A 17,267-nucleotide genomic window follows, 5' to 3' on the forward strand; every position below is an offset into this window, starting at 1 on the left:
GTAGCTGTGTTTCTCCTCCCTCCCCTCCAGCAGCACAGCTCAAGGCCCTATCTGTCTCTCTCCCTCCCCCCCCCCCCCCCCCCACAGCTGGGTAGTTGGGGTGTGCAACTAGATCTCATGCATCTACATTGTGGATATTCTGAAAACCATAGGCAACAAAAACAGCAGATCAATGAAAAGTGTCCAAAATCAAAATGTATTCACTACAAGGTTATAAATGATAAATAACTAAAGGCCCAACATGGTAATTTTCAATTTTGGACAATATTATCCATTTGCTCTGTTTTTGTTGCCTGTTGTGGATCTTCTGCGTCTCCTGCCTGCCTGTTTCCTTGGGCTTATTGCAGATTTCCAGTATATTTTATTTATTTATTTTTATTTTTCCTACATTTGTACTCCGCACTTTCCCACTCATAGCAGGTTCAATGTGGCTTACATATTGTATACAGGTACTTATTTGTACCTGGGGCAATGGAGGGTTAAGTGACTTGCCCAGAGTCACAAGGAGCTGCCTGTGCCTGCAGTGGGAATTGAACCCAGTTCCCCAGGACCAAAGTCCACCACTCTAACCACTAGGCCACTCCTGGATCCTTGGAGTATGCAAATAAGTGTGGACATCCTGAAAACCAAACTAGTCAGGCTTCTCAAAGACTTGTTTGAGGGTCACTGCTTAACAGAAACTAAAAGGAGAGATGTTCATGAACCAGGAGAACTTCAGCCCGTTTATCTGTAGCTTAAAATAAAAAAAATAAAAACAAACAGTGCATTCCTTGTACTTTGTAAGGGTCTAAATAGAAGCTGGACAATTGCAATGAGAAGTAAATTTTAATATTTTCAACTTGCTAAAGAGACGATAAAACTAAATAAACTATTGATTAAAACATGTAAACCGTTTTATAGCAGTGTCCTGTGCATTCCCTTATCTTTGAAACATACGTTTAAGCAGTGCAGTAAGTGACAGGGTTAATAATAGCTTGCGAATTGCAGCAAGTTAATGCGGGCAGGATGATTTCTCTTTGACCGATAGTTTTCAAAGGGCCGGGGGGAGGGGCGAATATCAAGCACACAGGGGCATCCAGTGTAACTGTGAACACATTTGATTATTTGTGAACATTTCAGAAAAGTACCTGGATCTTCTAAAGCATGCAAAACTCAGTTCACACAATAAAAATGCAGTTTGAGATATGATTCCAGTGTAATGAAAGAACCCTAGAAAAAGGCAGTCTCTTTTTTTTTATTATTGCTCTGACTTAGGTATTAGTAAATAGCAATGATGTTTCGATTTCGCTTGATTATATATGGCAAAGCAAATTGAATCTTAAGCAGATGGCTCACTTTTCCTCTCCTGTTACAAATGTCGAACCACTTACACTGTAAACGTGCTGCAAAATGTAGCAATGTGCTGTGCTAAACTGTTTCTGTTTCCTGCTAAAGTAGCTTTCCTGCTTTCTCAAACCCAAGAAAACAGCATCGCTGGGAAACTGGGACAGCAAAGCTTGTTTTGTGCACGTCTGTGTGAAGGGAGGATCTGCACTTGTCGCTGCCGAGTGCTGGGAAGGAGAAGAAGTTTGGGTCTGGGGAATGTTTGTCCTGACAAAGGCCTACTTTAGCCTGGCTTGTTCAGTGTGTGCAGCAGGATGGCTCCTGCTCCCCAGAGCAGCACAAAGCTAATCGCTCAGGAAGTGTTTCGGCCAATCGCTGGAAGTTTTGCATTCCGATTTCAGAAAGCAGCCAATCCGGGATTAGTTTCTATTAGGAAGACAGATCATCAAGCTGAAATGCCAAGCCCTTTCTGTCTGAGCACTGAGAGAGCCTGGCCTCCATGTTTTATATAAGTATTGACAAAACACTGTGTTAACAATGCATCCACAGAGGTAAGCTTGACTTTTTCATTTCTGTTTTCCCTCTAGAACATGTGGGTGATGGGGTTCCAGGCTGATTCTCTCTTCTTTGCTGCACAAAACTCACACCCCAGCACTTTCTTCAGTTAGAGCTGTTTAGATGTGCTTTCTTAGGTCACATGGTTTAGTAGCCATATCTTTGTTTTTGTAAGCTGGCAAAAACCTGGGCACACATACTTTGTCACAAGAGCTTGGTGTTTTGTAGTTTACCAAGAGACTGGTGTGTTTTTTTTTTCCTTCCAAAGAAGGTTTTTTTTTTTTCCTCTCTGAGCAGTTTGCCTGCAACTGTTGTCTGCTGTGTCACATGCCTGCTGGAGAGAAAATGGAAGCTAGGAGCAGATGCTTGTAGCTGCCACCCAGGGATCCAAGAAAGGATAATGGCAGCTAACAGAGGCAAGTTGCTTTCCAAGTAACCAGAGGGAGTGCTGGATTCAGTTTGCTCCCTAACAAAAAAAAAAAAAATTGCTGTTTTGGGAAGCTAATACAAGAGAGAGCAGTGCTGAGGGCAGAATCAAATGTTAGGCCTTAGAGACTGGGATGCTGAATCATGCTTTAAAGAAATGAATCTCAGTTATGAAGATTTGATTTTTTACCTTGTTATTACTTGGGGAAAACAGCTTTCTTCTTTGTGTGGTACAGTGTTCCAAGTTCTAAATTTTTATCTGAAGAGGAATTTTTAGTCTGATTTTTTTTTGTCTGTGTGTGTGTGCTGTGACTACCAGGCAAACAGGAGAGGAAGGAGCTGCAGCTTAAAAAAAAAAAAAAAAGAAATTCTGTATTTCTATATTTAGCTTGGTGCTTGTTTAATTAAGCTGACTATATATTTTGGTGCAGTAGGTAGAGATCTATGCCGTGGAATGTGAGCTGTTTAAAATGAATGTCTGTGTCATGACAGCATTAGGTTAATTTTTCAATCTTTCAAACATGTCCATGTTGGTGAGTTTAAATTCTGCTAACCAGTCAGATATCTACCTAATGAGCACAGATAGAGCTTTTCTTGAGCATTTATTGGTAAGTAAACATCTATAAACTACTTCTGAAAACATTTTACAGTCTGTTTACCAGAATGCAGTAATGCTCAAAAAACAAAGCACTCAGAGACTATTCAGACACACAACGGGCCTTGATCTATTGCAATTTGATGCTCTGTTAAATAACATAACTGTAAATGGGTTAATTGAAATGCATATTTTTGTTCTAATGTGAAAAATATAGGCTTTTCCTTCCTGTTTCTCCTTAGGCAGTGACTAATTTTCTGTATTGGGTTAGTAATCTCTTCAATACTGTGCTTGGGGGGGGGGGGGGAGCTGGAGCTTAAAGTAAAAGCTCTGTGAACTGTAATGAAAATGGAAGTACTCAGCTGTGTGTATTTCCTGTATCCATTTTAGAGGGCTGTGAGTGTTAGCTGTGTGTGTACTGTATGTAAACATCAGTGATGGTGCTGGTTCTGATGACCATATTACTAAATAGTAAGGCAACCAGCAGTCATTTTCTTATGCATGCATCCAACCTGTTTTTTTCTTTTAAGAAATCAGTTGCATATCCTGTTGGGAGAGAGTTGAATTTAAATTGTGCCAGTTTAGTATGTATTAATGTCTGGAGCTAACATTAGGACACATTTTGGTAATGTTTCATCCCACATCATAAGTTTTTATAGGCCATTTTCGTAGGATGCCGTGAATTCTTGGATCAACTGTAAGGAAAGATAAAATCCTGTTTTTGTTCAAGTGATTTGTTTTGGACAGCAGAAGTATGTTTACAAGCAACGACCTGAGTTAACGTGGCCTGCTAAACAACAGTGGAACATAATACCCTAAAAGATACGTTCATCAGAGAAAACTGCCTGAAAGTATTTTGCTAAATGAAATGTTATAATTCAGTTTGTAGTATAGAGATCTATGTTTCATTGCTACTGTTCGCTAAAAGAGAGGAGACACTGCAGCTGAGAATCCAGCAGAAGTTACTTGCAGCACTTGCCTTTGTTCTCTGTTCGCAGTAGAAGCACAGAAGTGGGGTTTGCATAATAAAGTGGATTGCCAGAAAAGGATCAAAATATATGTACGGATGTGTTCTATAAAAAGGTAGCTTTGTTGCAGTGACCAGTTTGGTTAGTATATGGAAGCCTGAGTAAATGATATGTAATTGAAAGCTTGCATTAAAATGGCTCCCTCAGGTTTTGTTAAACAAGGTTGTCTTTCAACTAAGCAGTCCCCTCCGACATTTGCAGACAGTGAGGCATGTTTGGTGTGCATTTCCCGTGAATACAGAAACATGGCACTTCGGTTTTTGTTGCATGTACTATTTTGATCTATGTAAATATAATCGAGTGCATTATATTTCAGAAAAAAAAAAAGTAAGTGCCTGCATTGCAGCAAGATGTCTGAGGCAAGGCAGAGAGAGAGAAATGGTGTTTTGTGCCACAGCCCAATGAGATGTTTCCATGTAGCTCTCGGACCAATAGTAGCAGAGGGATGGTTAAAGATTGACATTTGCACCAGCAGGACTGTGAAAGGCCTTCTGGAAATTTCTGCCATCTTTGTTCAATTTAAGTGAGATATATTTTAGCCAAGCCGAAGAATTTGATGTAGGTTTGGTGCTTGTTGAGGTATGATGTTATCAGTCACTCTTATAGATTGTTTAATAAGAAATAGTTCCTGCAGTTTGCTATTGAATCAATGCAGACGGGACGTGGCGTTCACTTTCAAAGCTAGACAGAGGGGAAGATGCACTTTTCCCTTCTAATCCTGGCCTTAACTATTTTCCTTATTTAGGATTTGCATGAAGCAGCGAGACCTCATTGATTAGCCGGTAGAAGATGGCTTAGTTGTCTGGTATATGCAGGAGATGATTTGTAGAACTCTGGTCCAGAAACTTTTATGGCTACTAAACAGTGGTTTGTTATTGCCTAAGATGATTGAAACTTAGCTTTCAGTTATTGTTCTGACTCTTGTTGACTGGAACTTGCAGGGGTCAAAGAACTATGTGGCCATAAAGCTTCAGAAAGTGCAGTTTCCTTTTTTAAGTTTTGCAGGCAAACTATTTCAGCTGTCAGGCCTGTTACACGCTGTGGAAGATGAGTAAGTAAAGTACTGAAACAACTCAACAGGAAGGGACCTGCCTGCACAAACCTGTTCAAACTGGATTGCAGAAGTCTGGATTGTAAAGCAGTGCCTTTACTGTTTTGAAATCTGTCACTTGAGTACTATGCAGACAGTCATTTATGGTAGGACTGCAGAGAAACTGAAGTTAATGTTAACTGTTTTTATACTGGTTTTGACCTATTTTTTTATACCAGTTTTGAGCTCTTTGGCACGGTGAAATCAGAAGTGCTAGATGAGCAGAACATGTACATGTCTTATTAATATACAGAGGTAGCTGTACATCTGCATAATTTCTGCTGTGCTTTGAAACTGGTTAGAGAATTGTACCCTGGAATGAAATCTCTCTTTTTTTTTTTTTGTTTTCCTTTGGAGCCCTGTTCTTAACATAATTGCACGATAATAAATATTACATTAGGACATATTTCTTTTATAATTTGTAAACACGCACCCAACGCTCACCAAATATTGTTTGTTTCAGATCAGTTTACTGCATTTAGGCCTTTTTTCAGAACATAGTCTCCCTAGTTCTCAAGACTATCCTTTACCTTGAAATTCCTGGGTGCGTTCTCAGCATGCAGTGAAGCTTGGCGTGTTTCACAAAACTACATTTACTTAAGAATCTTAAGCTTTAAAAGCTGATTTGAGGCAAATCCACCTTTTAGTTTTCCACAGCGTGGATTGTTAGTCTCTTGTTAGGTATGAGCATGAGACAGAGGTTGTGATTTTGTAAGGAATCAGAGACAAATGGGGGGGGGGGGGGGGAATTACCTGAGCTAGGGTTTGAACATTAAAAGCCTTCCTGGGTAATCTGCAACTTCAAGCAAATCTCCTATTGAAAGGAAAGGACTTCCTATTTTATGCACGGTGTCTAAACATTCAGTTGTTGGATGCTCTTTAAGATATTCAGATGATTGCTTATAAAACAGACCTACCACTTAAATAAAGAGATACAGTTATTCAGTAAACTGCTACCATTTTAGATACAATACAGCAATGAGGCAGTGCACTGCTGCCAGACGCCATTTTAAGAACCTTTCATAACTAGCTTAGCTACCGATGAGTAAGAGACTGTTGTAGGTGAGTTGCTTATGCAGAGCCAGTGCTTATTCAGCTATGGCATGCTAACATTTTGGGAATGGGGGTGGGGGGGGGTGGGATTTGCATTTTTTTTTGACATTTCATTCATATTTGCAAGCCACAAGTGTATGTATAGAAGGAAGGAGGGGTCTTGAGGATGAAAATGAGCTTTTTGGGGGCATAGACTAACAAAGTCTGATATTTATCAACTCTTGTTTTCTAAGTGCATGTTCGTGACGTAGTGTATTTTACTGATTCACCATACGTGAATGCTCTGCATGCGAGTATGGAGAGGTCTGAATGGTTTTCCAGAGCTGTCGGACAGTCTCAGTTAAATGACAGGGTGTAGCAGCAGTTCAGCTGAAACTTTTAATTGCTCTCTCCAGATAATATCTATCTAGATTGCGATATGGGTGTAATGTATTTACACACGTTTCAGTGTTCTTTAGTTCCTTATTCGCAGGCAGTGCATCACTGTCTAAATTTGTAAAAATGCAAGTAAGGTTAACACTGTCAGGGAAGGACATGATTGAAGAAAACACAGATCAGCAGTCCTGCTTGCATAAGACATCACTATTTATTTATTTATTTATTTATTTATTTTGAAGCCCTTGGCATCTAAAGACGGGTTTCTGGTAACAAGTGAAGCACACATTTTCAGTTCTCCATCACTGAGAATAAACTGCATGTTTACACTTGATTCCAGTTAACCTGTCATCTCCCAGCTAAATATATGGTATCCCGAGGTATCTGGATGGAGGTGCTTACATAGTTTAGTTATTTGGGTTTAAAAATGGTGTTTAAAAACACGCTAGCAAATATCATAAGCAGAAATACAGTTTTTTTTCCTGCAAATATTTCCTATAATCTTGCATATTAAGCTTAAATGTTTGCAGACAGGATAAAGCATGTAAACATAACTAAAAAGGGGAAGGATTAAATTCATACTGTATAGTGTGCTTTTCAAGATATCTTCAAAGTTGCTGCTGTTTTATATCAGGTGTTTCCCCATCATAGATCTTAGTTCATGAACATGGACAAATCCAGTGACTGGGCTCCATATGAAACAGGATTATTGATTTCCAGGTTTTTTTGTTTTTTGCTGGCACAATGCATTTGAAATCTTTTGCTCGGGAGCAAAGATTCTGCTGTTTGTGAGGTGATGAGGTGCTTATCTTATCACTGATTGTTCAGAAATGATGACATGCCCAACATCTATCTGTTTTGGGAAAATAGTTGAACCTGAAATATGTTTATTTACAAACAGAGAATAAATTTTAGTATTTAGTCTGTATCCTTACACAGCTGGAGCCAAGAAACCTCCCTCTTCCTGAATACTGAAAGTGATGGCTCTAATTGGTGCTCATCTGAAAAAAATTTTTTTTTTCCCTGCACTGACAAATGGATAAAATACACATTAGGATTCTGCTTGCATACCCATCAAGTCTCCAGGCATTTTGCTGAAATCTCTAGGTTTTAATTAATTAATTTTTGTCCCTTGCTTTTTTTCCGGGAATCTTCAGCCTTATCGGCCCCTGGGAATCCATGTCATTGATGTGTACCTCCAGCAGAGTCAGCAGATCTTCAACAAATACTGGAAGATCTCCTAGCCCTTGAAGCGTGTATGTTAGATGCTAGAATTCTGTCCGTACTTGGAAGCATTTATAGCAGTTACCCCCCCCCCCCCCCTTATGGTGTATTTGATTCTGTTGCAAGCCATCATTATATTTGTAGGGTATTGTGACCAGAATGAATTGTCATGTCAGCAGTGGGTATAATTTGTAGAAGAGGAAAATAATGTCTATAGTTTAATATCGTTGAGTACATTGAACTGTAATTTTCTGCCAGTGGAAAACATGTGGAAAATATAATGCATCAATCTACTGTTTAATTATGGATATCTGAATAATAGCTATTGTAGGTAGGTTGTTCAGATATACAGGTATAGAAAAAATATTACTGTTTATTCAAAGGCATGGGAGAGGCACAGTTAATGTTTATTTGGATGAATAGCAAACAAATTCCTGGCGTTTCCATATTTGTCATGAAACATTGTTTGACTAAAATTTGTGTGCAGATAGGAAAAGGATGTAACCTAATTCTTTTTCATTCCTATAGCTTGGCTGAAGAAGAAATAAAGGCAGAGCAGGAGGTGGTGGAGGGGATGGATATCTCGACGCGCTCCAAAGGTGAGGAAAACAGAAGGAAAGGGACCGATGAAATCCCTGCGAGAGATGCAGCAATATTCTGTCTGCTCTGTGTCCAAGATTTCTGCTGTTCGTGGTAACTGGTTAAAGGAATGTCATGTGTGAGGTCTACTTACACATTACAGCTGTATGTACCAAGGTTGTTGGAAGGGAGCTTGGTCGAATACAGGCATTGGAGCACAAATAAAAGGCAGCGATCAGTAAATAATTGTCACCCATAATTATTGGGTATGCTCCCCCTGTAGAGTTTGAGTACAGTGATGTGCAAGTAATCAGACACCATTTTGTAGCTGCTTTCCTTCCCAAAGCAGGTACAAAATGGTGGCTAAACAGTCTGATAGTTGCCAATGTCAGCGGCTGCTCCCTTCTGTACCCTCCCTTTATGTTTACAGTTTTAAACATTGAAATGAACTGTTGAACAAGAGGAAGGTGCATGCTTTAAGCATTTGTGAATAGTTTCACATGAGTTGAGAAGGGGGTAGGTGGAGTGTGTGTGAAGTGAGAGTGTGATTGCAAAGGTAATGAGTTACTAGATGGTGTTGGGTCTTTTTTTTTTTTTTTGTTACATTTGTACCCCGCGCTTTCCCACTCATGGCAGGCTCAATGCGGTAGGCAATGGAGGGTTAAGTGACTTACCCAGAGTCACAAGGAGCTGCCTATGCCGGGAATTGAACTCAGTTCCCCAGGACCAAAGTCCACCACCCTAACCACTAGGCCACTCCTCCACTGTTGCTACTATTTGAGATTCTACATGGAATGTTGCTATTCCACTAGCAACATTCCATGTAGAAGTCGGCCCTTGCAGATCAGCAATGTGGCCGCGCAGGCTTCTGCTTCTGTGAGTCTGACGTCCTGCAAGTACGTGCAGGACGTCAGACTCACAGAAACAGAAGCCTGCGCAGCCTTCTACATGGAATGTTGCTAGTGGAATAGCAACATTCCATGTAGAATCTCCAATAGTAGCAACATTCCATGTAGAATCTCCAATAGTATCTATTCTATTTTTGTTACATTTGTACCCTGCGCTTTCCCACTCATGGCAGGCTCAATGCGGCTTACAAGGGGCAATGGAGGGTTAAGTGACTTGCCCAGAGTCACAAGGAGCTGCCTGTGCCTGAAGTGGGAATTGAACTCAGTTCCTCAGTTCCCCAGGACCAAAGTCCACCACCCTAACCACTAGGCCACTCCTCCATGTTGTGTGCATGAGTAGCTGGAGGGGGACTTTGTAAGTGGTGTGGGGTAGCATGGGAGTAGTGAGGAAAATATGCAAGGGAGCAGCTTGTATGTGTGTGTGGGAGGGAGGAGGAGGGGGGGGGATTGGCTTTCCTTCCCCCGGTCTCTCTCATGCAACCTTTCTGTTTCTTCTCAATCTTTTGTTTTCTTATTTACTTCCCCACTCACCTCTTGCACCTCTGCTCCGGCCAGGGTCACTAGTTCTGCTTATGCCAGAGGGGGTTGGGCCCCCTGTTGACACTATCAATTCTTTCTCCCCCAGAGGGGATGAGGAGGTGGTCAGTTGCTCTGCGGAACCTGAGAACAACTTCCCTCCCTCCCACTCTCTCCAGTGTTTACAATATTTTAAACAATTGTTCTAGAACTATCCTTCCGCCCTCCTGAACTTTGTGCCTGTAAACTACCAGACCTAAATGATGGCTGTGGCCCTGTTTCATAGTAACATAGTAGATGATGGCAGAAAAAGACCTGCATGGTCCATCCAGTCTGCCCAACAAGATAAACTCATATGTGTATACCTTACCTTGATTTGTACCTGCCTTTTTCAGGGCACAGACCGTACAAGTCTGCCCAGCAGTATTTCCCGCCTCCCATCATCGGCTCTGGCACAGACCGTATAAGTCTGCCCTCCACTATCCTCGCCTCCCAACCACCAAGCCCTCTTCCCCCACCTGCTCTGCCACCCAATTTCGGCTAAGCTTCTGAGGATCCATTCCTACTGCATTCCTACTGCAGATGCCATAGTTAAAGAAAAGGAGAGGAGAAAAAGAAAATCTTACTGGGAAATCTCCTGCCTGTCCCTCCTGTCCATAAAAGAACAGTATTAGCTGAGGATACTTCCTCCCTTTCTGCTGTTCATAAAATGAGATTTCCCTGGTCACCCCTCCTGTAGTCCTGCTCATGGCTCCTTTACCCCTCATTTGGCAGTCAAGGTTGGCTCCTCCCTGGGTGCTTGCACTGTTCAGGCTCGAGTTCCTTGTCTGCTGCAGATACAACTCCTTCTGATGTCTTCTCTTTCCCCATCTCCCTATGCATAGGTCTGCCTGTGTATTTGCATGCACAAACAAAACCTATGTGTATGGACAGTTAGACAGATTAACCCTTCAACAGTAGACAGCATTGCCTGATGCAAAACATGCAAGAAGCCCGTAACCTCCGTTCACAGGATAAATCCCTCCTCTCAGTACCCTTCTCCACCACCGCCAACTCCAGGCTCCGCTCATTCTGCCTCGCCTCACCCTATGCTTGGAACAACCTTCCTGAACCCTTAAGCCAAGCCCCCTCCCTGCCCGTCTTCAAGTCTTTGCTTTTAAAGCCCACCTCTTCAATGCTGCGTTCGGCACCTAACCCTTACCGTTCAGTAAATCCAGACTGCCCCTATCGGACCGACCGTTCACTTGTCTATTAGATTGTAAGCTCTTTGAGCAGGGACTGTCTCTCTTTGTTAAATTGTACAGCGCTGCGTAACCCTAGTAGCGCTCTAGAAATGTTAAGTAGTAGTAGAAGCGACTCGACCTTCCTGTTTGGCAGTGCATACGCTAAGAGCCCTACAGGTGCCGTACCCTTTTAGCCCACGACTCCTTCCTTGCTGATTCCTCCCCTCTCTCCCTCTTCCTCCTTCGTTATTTCTCTTCTCTCCTGTGACCTTGTCTACTGTACTTTGTATTATTGTTGCTTATTATTGTACGCCACATTGAGCCTGCCTATGGGTGGGAATACTGTGGGATATAAATATCATAAATAAATAAGATATAAGGTGCGAAGGCGGTAGAACGAGAGGACATGAAATGAGATTGAAGGGGGGCAGACTCAAGAAAAATGTCAGGAAGTATTTTTTCACGGAGAGAGTAGTGGATGCTTGGAATGCCCTCCCGTGGGAGGTGGTGGAAATGAAAACGGTAACGGAATTCAAACATGCGTGGGATAAACATAAAGGAATCCTGTTCAGAAGGAATGGATCCTAAGGAGCTTAGCCGAGATTGGGTGGCAGAGCCGGTGGCGGGAGGCGGGGATAGTGCTGGGCAGACTTATACGGTCTGTGCCCTGAAAAGGACAGGTACAAATCAAAGAAGGGTATACACAAAAAGTAGCACATCTGAGTTTATCTTGTTGGGCAGACTGGATGGACCATGCAGGTCTTTTTCTGCCGTCATTTACTATGTTACTATGTATATACTTTTAAAATACACTCCGTTGTGTTTTACTTTTCCATTGAAAGCCATTAACAAGCGGTCCCATACATTTCTTTTAAGTTAGATTAGGAGAACAGACTTGCTTATTTATTCTCATCTTTGGAGGCTTTGATATCTTCAATTCAATTCAGGTCTTACAATACCGCTAATATCCCCCATTCGGAGTTCAATGCGGTTTACATACTAAATGGGACTTAGGTTTGAAACAGTGTTGTATATGGAACATTTGTTGAATACAGTTTTAAGAACTTGTTAGATGACATCAGTCTTGTATAAAACTATAGAGTGTGAGTAGTCGATGTGTTTGGCTTAATGATTTTTTGAGGCTAGTGGAGAAGTGGTTGTCATGGAGAAGACTTTGTGAAGAAGAATGCTTTTAGCCTCTTTTGGAAGATGAGGGAGGTATTCTGATCTGATGCCAGAGGGAGGGAGTTCCATAGAGAGATTCCTGATGCAAGGAAGAGTGATCTAAAGGTCTTCTGGAATAAGATTCCCTTATGGAACAGTGGTACTAAGGTCAATTGTTCTTTCAGTCTGCTGGAATGTATACATTGATGAGATATTAATCAGTAGTTCAGATGTGACACCTTGTAAAATTTGAAAGATTAGGAGTGGAGGAGTAACTTAGCGGTAGAACACCAGCCTTGACATCCAGAGGTGCCTGGTTCAAACCCCACTAATTGTGAGCCCTCCAGGGACAGGGAAATACCATGTACATGAATGTAACTCACCTTGAGCTACTACTGAAAAGGTGTGAGCAAAATTCAAATAAAATAATAATAGACAGCTTTGAACTTAATTCTTTCAACAATGAGTTTGGTCAGGTATGGTGAGGCACTAGTATATCTATTCCGTTTGAATATTATTCTAGCTGCTGTATTCTGTATGATCTGTAGTTTTTTTTTTTTTTCTGGTATTGAATCATAATTTCACAGAACAATGAGTTACAGTACTCCAGATGTTCAAATGTAAGCTAAAAGCCCACCTTTTTGATGCTGCTTTTAACTCCTAACCCTCATTCACTTGTTCAGAACCCTTATTTTATCATCCTCATATTCCCTTATCTCTTGTTTGTCCTGTTTGTCTGTCCTAATTAGATTGTAAGCTCTGTCGAGCAGGGACTGTCTTTTCATGTTCAAGTGTACAGCGCTGCATACGTCTAGTAGTACTATAGAAATGATAAGTAGTAGTAGATGTGGTAGGATCAGCATTTGGACCAGTAGCGCCAAGGCTTTTTGGTCAAAGAATGACCTTGACTGTTCATAGTTGTCTCATTTTAAACAGTGTTTTCTTCCATAGTTGGTTGATTAAGGAGGAGTCGAGGAGGACACTCAGTTAGCTTTTGTTTCAATCGTGAAGGTGCCGTCATTGGAAAGTGTTAATGAAGTTGGGACCTTCACTCCTTGATTCCAGAACCAAAGGATTGTAGTTTTTTGTGCGTTCAGTTTTAGATTATTTGCCAGTTTCTAGTTCTGAATAGTGGTCATCCCAATTGTTACAGATCGGTTTATGTCTTCTTGTTGTGGAGAAGATAGTGGTAAGAGGAGCATGATGTCATCAGCATAAGATAGTAGTAATTCATCTAGTCCTAGGTGTATTGAGCTTGAAGGAAGACATAAAGAAGTTAAATAGAATAGGAGAAAGTGGAGAGGGGAACACCACATTTCAGCAGCCAATAGTTGGAGAGGTGTGTGTTTTATTTTACAGAATAGCTTCAGTTTGATAGGAATTGGTTCAGTCAGTAGTATTGTATGATCAACTGCATGGAACGCCTCCGAGATGTCGATTGAAGTAATAGAACTTGATTCCCCTTGCATGGACATTGTTTCACATATGTTGTCAGCACTAGGAGCAGAGTTTCTGTATTGTGTGCAGCTCTGACTTCAAATTGAGACTGGTGCGGAGTAGAAAATTTTGTCCACATATTTGGAAAATTGATTGCTTACGTAGGATTATGGCATTTTTTTAAACGAACAATGACAAAATAAATGCTGGATTCAAGATGGCCACTGTTGAAGTCTGACTTACCTCTCGCTCTCTGAAACTTTCGTTCTTTTTGGGATGCCGAAGAGAAGGGGCCGTCTTGCCTCCACCACTCACCAGCGGCAAAACCCTTCCGCAGGAGGTGGAATTCAAGCATACTTTCAGGGAGCATCGGGACCAGCACCGTTGGAGAGCAGCCCGCTGGTCCATCCCGGAGTGAATGGTGACCCCGGAGCGTTCCCTGGGCTGGAGCTTTCGCGCAGCCCCGACGCAGGAGCTCCTCCCCCACAACCGTCTGGTAGCAGTACTCCACTGATGGTGTCCTCAGCCCCGTTTCCCATGTTTGGTACGTGAGAGGAGGGTTGAGAGGTGAAACAGTCAACCGAAGGAGTTCGGGCAGTTGGAGAACCGAAAACCCAGGTGGAAGAGGTGCCTGTAGCAACATCGGCAGCAACAAGGGAGAATGAAATTGTGAGTTTGGAGCAAGTTATTTCTACTGGAGAGACTGAGGTAATGCCAACACTATTTCCTATATCTATTAATAAACCTAATGAAGTTACTCTGGACAGTATGGCATTTTATTGTGGATTTAGGTAAAGCTATGTGTCTTCAAGTACAAAAACTAACTCAGGATTTTTCAGTACTAGAACAAAAAGTTAAAGAAGTGGAAACCTTAATACAACGTGATAAGGTATATGAAAAAGAGGTTCAAAAGATGCAGTCCTATCAAGAGAATACTATGAAAGATTTGATATGTCTAAGGAGGAAAACGGAATTTCTTGAGAACTCTGTAAGGAGTAATAATCTCCATTTCTTAAATTTTCCTAAACGAGTCGCTATTCCTCCTCGAGATATGCTAAGGAAATATGTGAAAGAAATACTTGGAGTGGCTGAAGAAGCCATTCCTCCATTCTCTCAGATATACTATTTGCCTACAAAAGTACAACAGAATCAAGATAATCAAGACCTAGATGTCTCTTGTGTTATTAGAATCTTCTGACAATGAGATGGTAATACCGTCAACGTTAATTGTTACTGTTGCACTATCACCTGACAAGAACTGGTTAATGAAATTGTTCTTTCACAACAAAGAAAAAACTTTTCTTGGACAACGAATTCAAATCTTTCCTGACGTCTCCAAAGATACTCAGAGGAGACGTCAGCAATTCTTGCTGATGAAACCAGGGGTTCTTTAATTGGGGTAACTTTTTTTTTTTTTTTTTTTTTTTAAAGATACCCCTGTAAATGTGTCGTTAACTATCAGTCGACAAAATATGTTTTCTTTGAACCGTTCCAGCTCACAGCTTTCTTAACAGCTAGAAGGAATAATGGGGGGGGGGGGGGGGGGGGGGGGGGGGGGGGGGGGGGGGGGGGTTGTAATTCTCTTGGTAGTTGATTCTCTGGTACCATTTGGGTAGTCAGACTTAGCTAATTCCTTTTAAGAAATTCCATTTGTTTAACATCTTGAATCCTTAATGTTGACTTGAGTAATTCTGGCAGGAAGTTTGCTTGTTTTATGATTTTGTAAAATGAATGTTGAGCCAGTTTCTTTACTTTTCTGTACAAGTATTACACTTGATTGTAAATAAAAATTTCATTAAAAAAAAAGAAACAATAACAAAGATATTGTAGTATATGAGCTTTCTGGATCTCGCGCTGTGGTGGTGTTATAGTTCAAGCTGCTCCATATTTGACATTTCTAAAGAAAATGTTAAAATCAGCTAAAAAAGTATATTTTTGTTTAATTTGGAGTATTTTGTTCTAAACAGAATTTATCATAGGCAAGATTCTTCTACAGAACTCGCTGATAAGGTACCATAGGAATGACAGCAGAGAAGAAAATCCCTTACCCCTAGGTAAAGGTCTAGTTTCCTCTAGAATTTATTTAGACCCTGAATTTAGGTGGAAAAAAATCTTAGAAGTGCACACCATGAGTGTTGTGGGTGGGAGGTCTCCTCCCCTAGCTCACTTGTTGGCACAGATACTTCCCTCTAAACAGTGATGTACCTGTTTATTCTCGCTGCTCTTCTATTGCCTCCTCTCCATTCTGGTGACCTGTTCGTCATGCTTTCTTCCCTTAATTTCCCCCCTCCACCTCCTCTCTCTCTCTTCTACACCCTTGCGGTGATGCTGCTTCTACCTCATGCTCTTCTTGTACTGCTTCTCATGTTCTCTCTTCTACTAGTGACCTACTTCCACTCCCTCAACGTCTGCTGCTGACATTTGTTGTTGCCATCCACTGGTGATATTTCTTCACGCTCTCCTTGGTTCCTTCATGATCATGTATTATGCCACACCTGTGGTGAGTAATGGAGGAGAAGCCTAATGGTTAGAGCGGTGGGCTGAGTTCTACTGCAGCTCCTTGTGATCTTGGGCAAGTCACGTAACCCTCCATTGCCTCAAGTATAAACTTAGATTGAGCGCCTTCTGGGGCAGAGGAATACTTATTGTACCTAATGGTTAACTCTCCTTGAGCTAATTTGAAATCCCCTTTGTCAGTTCTGGGAGATAGATTGAAATGTTAGCTGTTTTTGTATTTTTTGTCTTGAAGTGGTGTCAGAAGTTGAAATGGTATTCTTATGGATGGTGTTTTGTAAGCATGTTCTCAATACCTCGCTGCTAGGGTACTGCTGCATTATTTTAATGTACTTAGCAAATTAAACGTCTGTGTGTGTATTACTGTTGTAACTTAGCCTTTATATATTTTGTTTTAACTGTATTTTATATAGGACAAGGGATTATGTGCAGACCTTCACAAATTTAATACAGAATGAAAATTAACAATTTAGTATTTTCCAGTTTATTTTTTCCTGTAACTGTCAACAGTGCTGTGTGAGTGTATTATTGGCTCCCATTTATGAAGCATAGCAATCCCTGTTCCCATGGGACAGTGCCATCCTGTGGTTAAACTGAAAATTCCATCCTTTGACATCTGTTGACAGTGACATCTAATGGCTAGATATTACACTTGAATTTATTTCATTAATCTTTCCAAAACAACAGAATACTTGAGTACTGCTCCTTTCAAACCACCATTCCTTTCTCTTCTCCAGGACAGTTGAGTCCACACACACATATACACATGCATGCATGGAGGATTGTGTATTCATTAGGAAACATCTGGGTTGTTGGCATGCCTTGAAAATTTGATTTAACACACATTAACCTATGAATGAATATGTGTAAAGTTGACTTGCATGCATTAACATACAACAGAGGTGATCTGGGAAATTATAGATCAGTGAACCTGATGGTGCCAGGAAAAATGGTAGAGACTATTATAAAGAACAAAAGAGCACATTCATAAGCATGGATTAATGATACAAAGCCGAGCTGGTTGATATTGTATATCTGGATTTTTCAAAAGGCATTTGACAAAGTACATCATGAAAGACTACAGAGGAAATTGGTGAGCCGTGGGATAGGAGGTAGTGTTGTATTGTGGATTAAAAACTGGTTAAAAGATAAGACAACAGAGAGTAGAGTTAAATGGTCAGTAGTCTCGATGGAGAAGGGTAGATAGTGGGGTTCCCCAGGGGTCTGTGCTGGGACCACTGATTTTTTAACATATTT

At 41.1% G+C, this 17,267-nt stretch overlaps 1 protein-coding gene across 1 annotated transcript in view; it reads left to right on the forward strand.

Moving 5' to 3' along the window:
- The first annotated feature begins 1,796 nt into the window (after positions 1 to 1,796).
- The window catches only part of LOC115476386 (protein kinase C-binding protein 1-like), a 68,240-nt gene continuing 52,769 nt past the window's right edge, over positions 1,797 to 17,267 (forward strand). Inside the window, exons 1-2 of the mRNA XM_030212748.1 lie at positions 1,797 to 1,874; positions 8,198 to 8,268. Coding sequence (XP_030068608.1) covers positions 1,861 to 1,874; positions 8,198 to 8,268 — 85 coding nt within the window. The 5' untranslated portion in view covers positions 1,797 to 1,860. The remainder of the gene's footprint in view (positions 1,875 to 8,197; positions 8,269 to 17,267) is intronic.

The sequence above is a fragment of the Microcaecilia unicolor genome, chromosome 8 (genome assembly GCF_901765095.1).
Source record: "Microcaecilia unicolor chromosome 8, aMicUni1.1, whole genome shotgun sequence".
NCBI classification, from domain to species: Eukaryota; Metazoa; Chordata; class Amphibia; order Gymnophiona; family Siphonopidae; genus Microcaecilia; species Microcaecilia unicolor.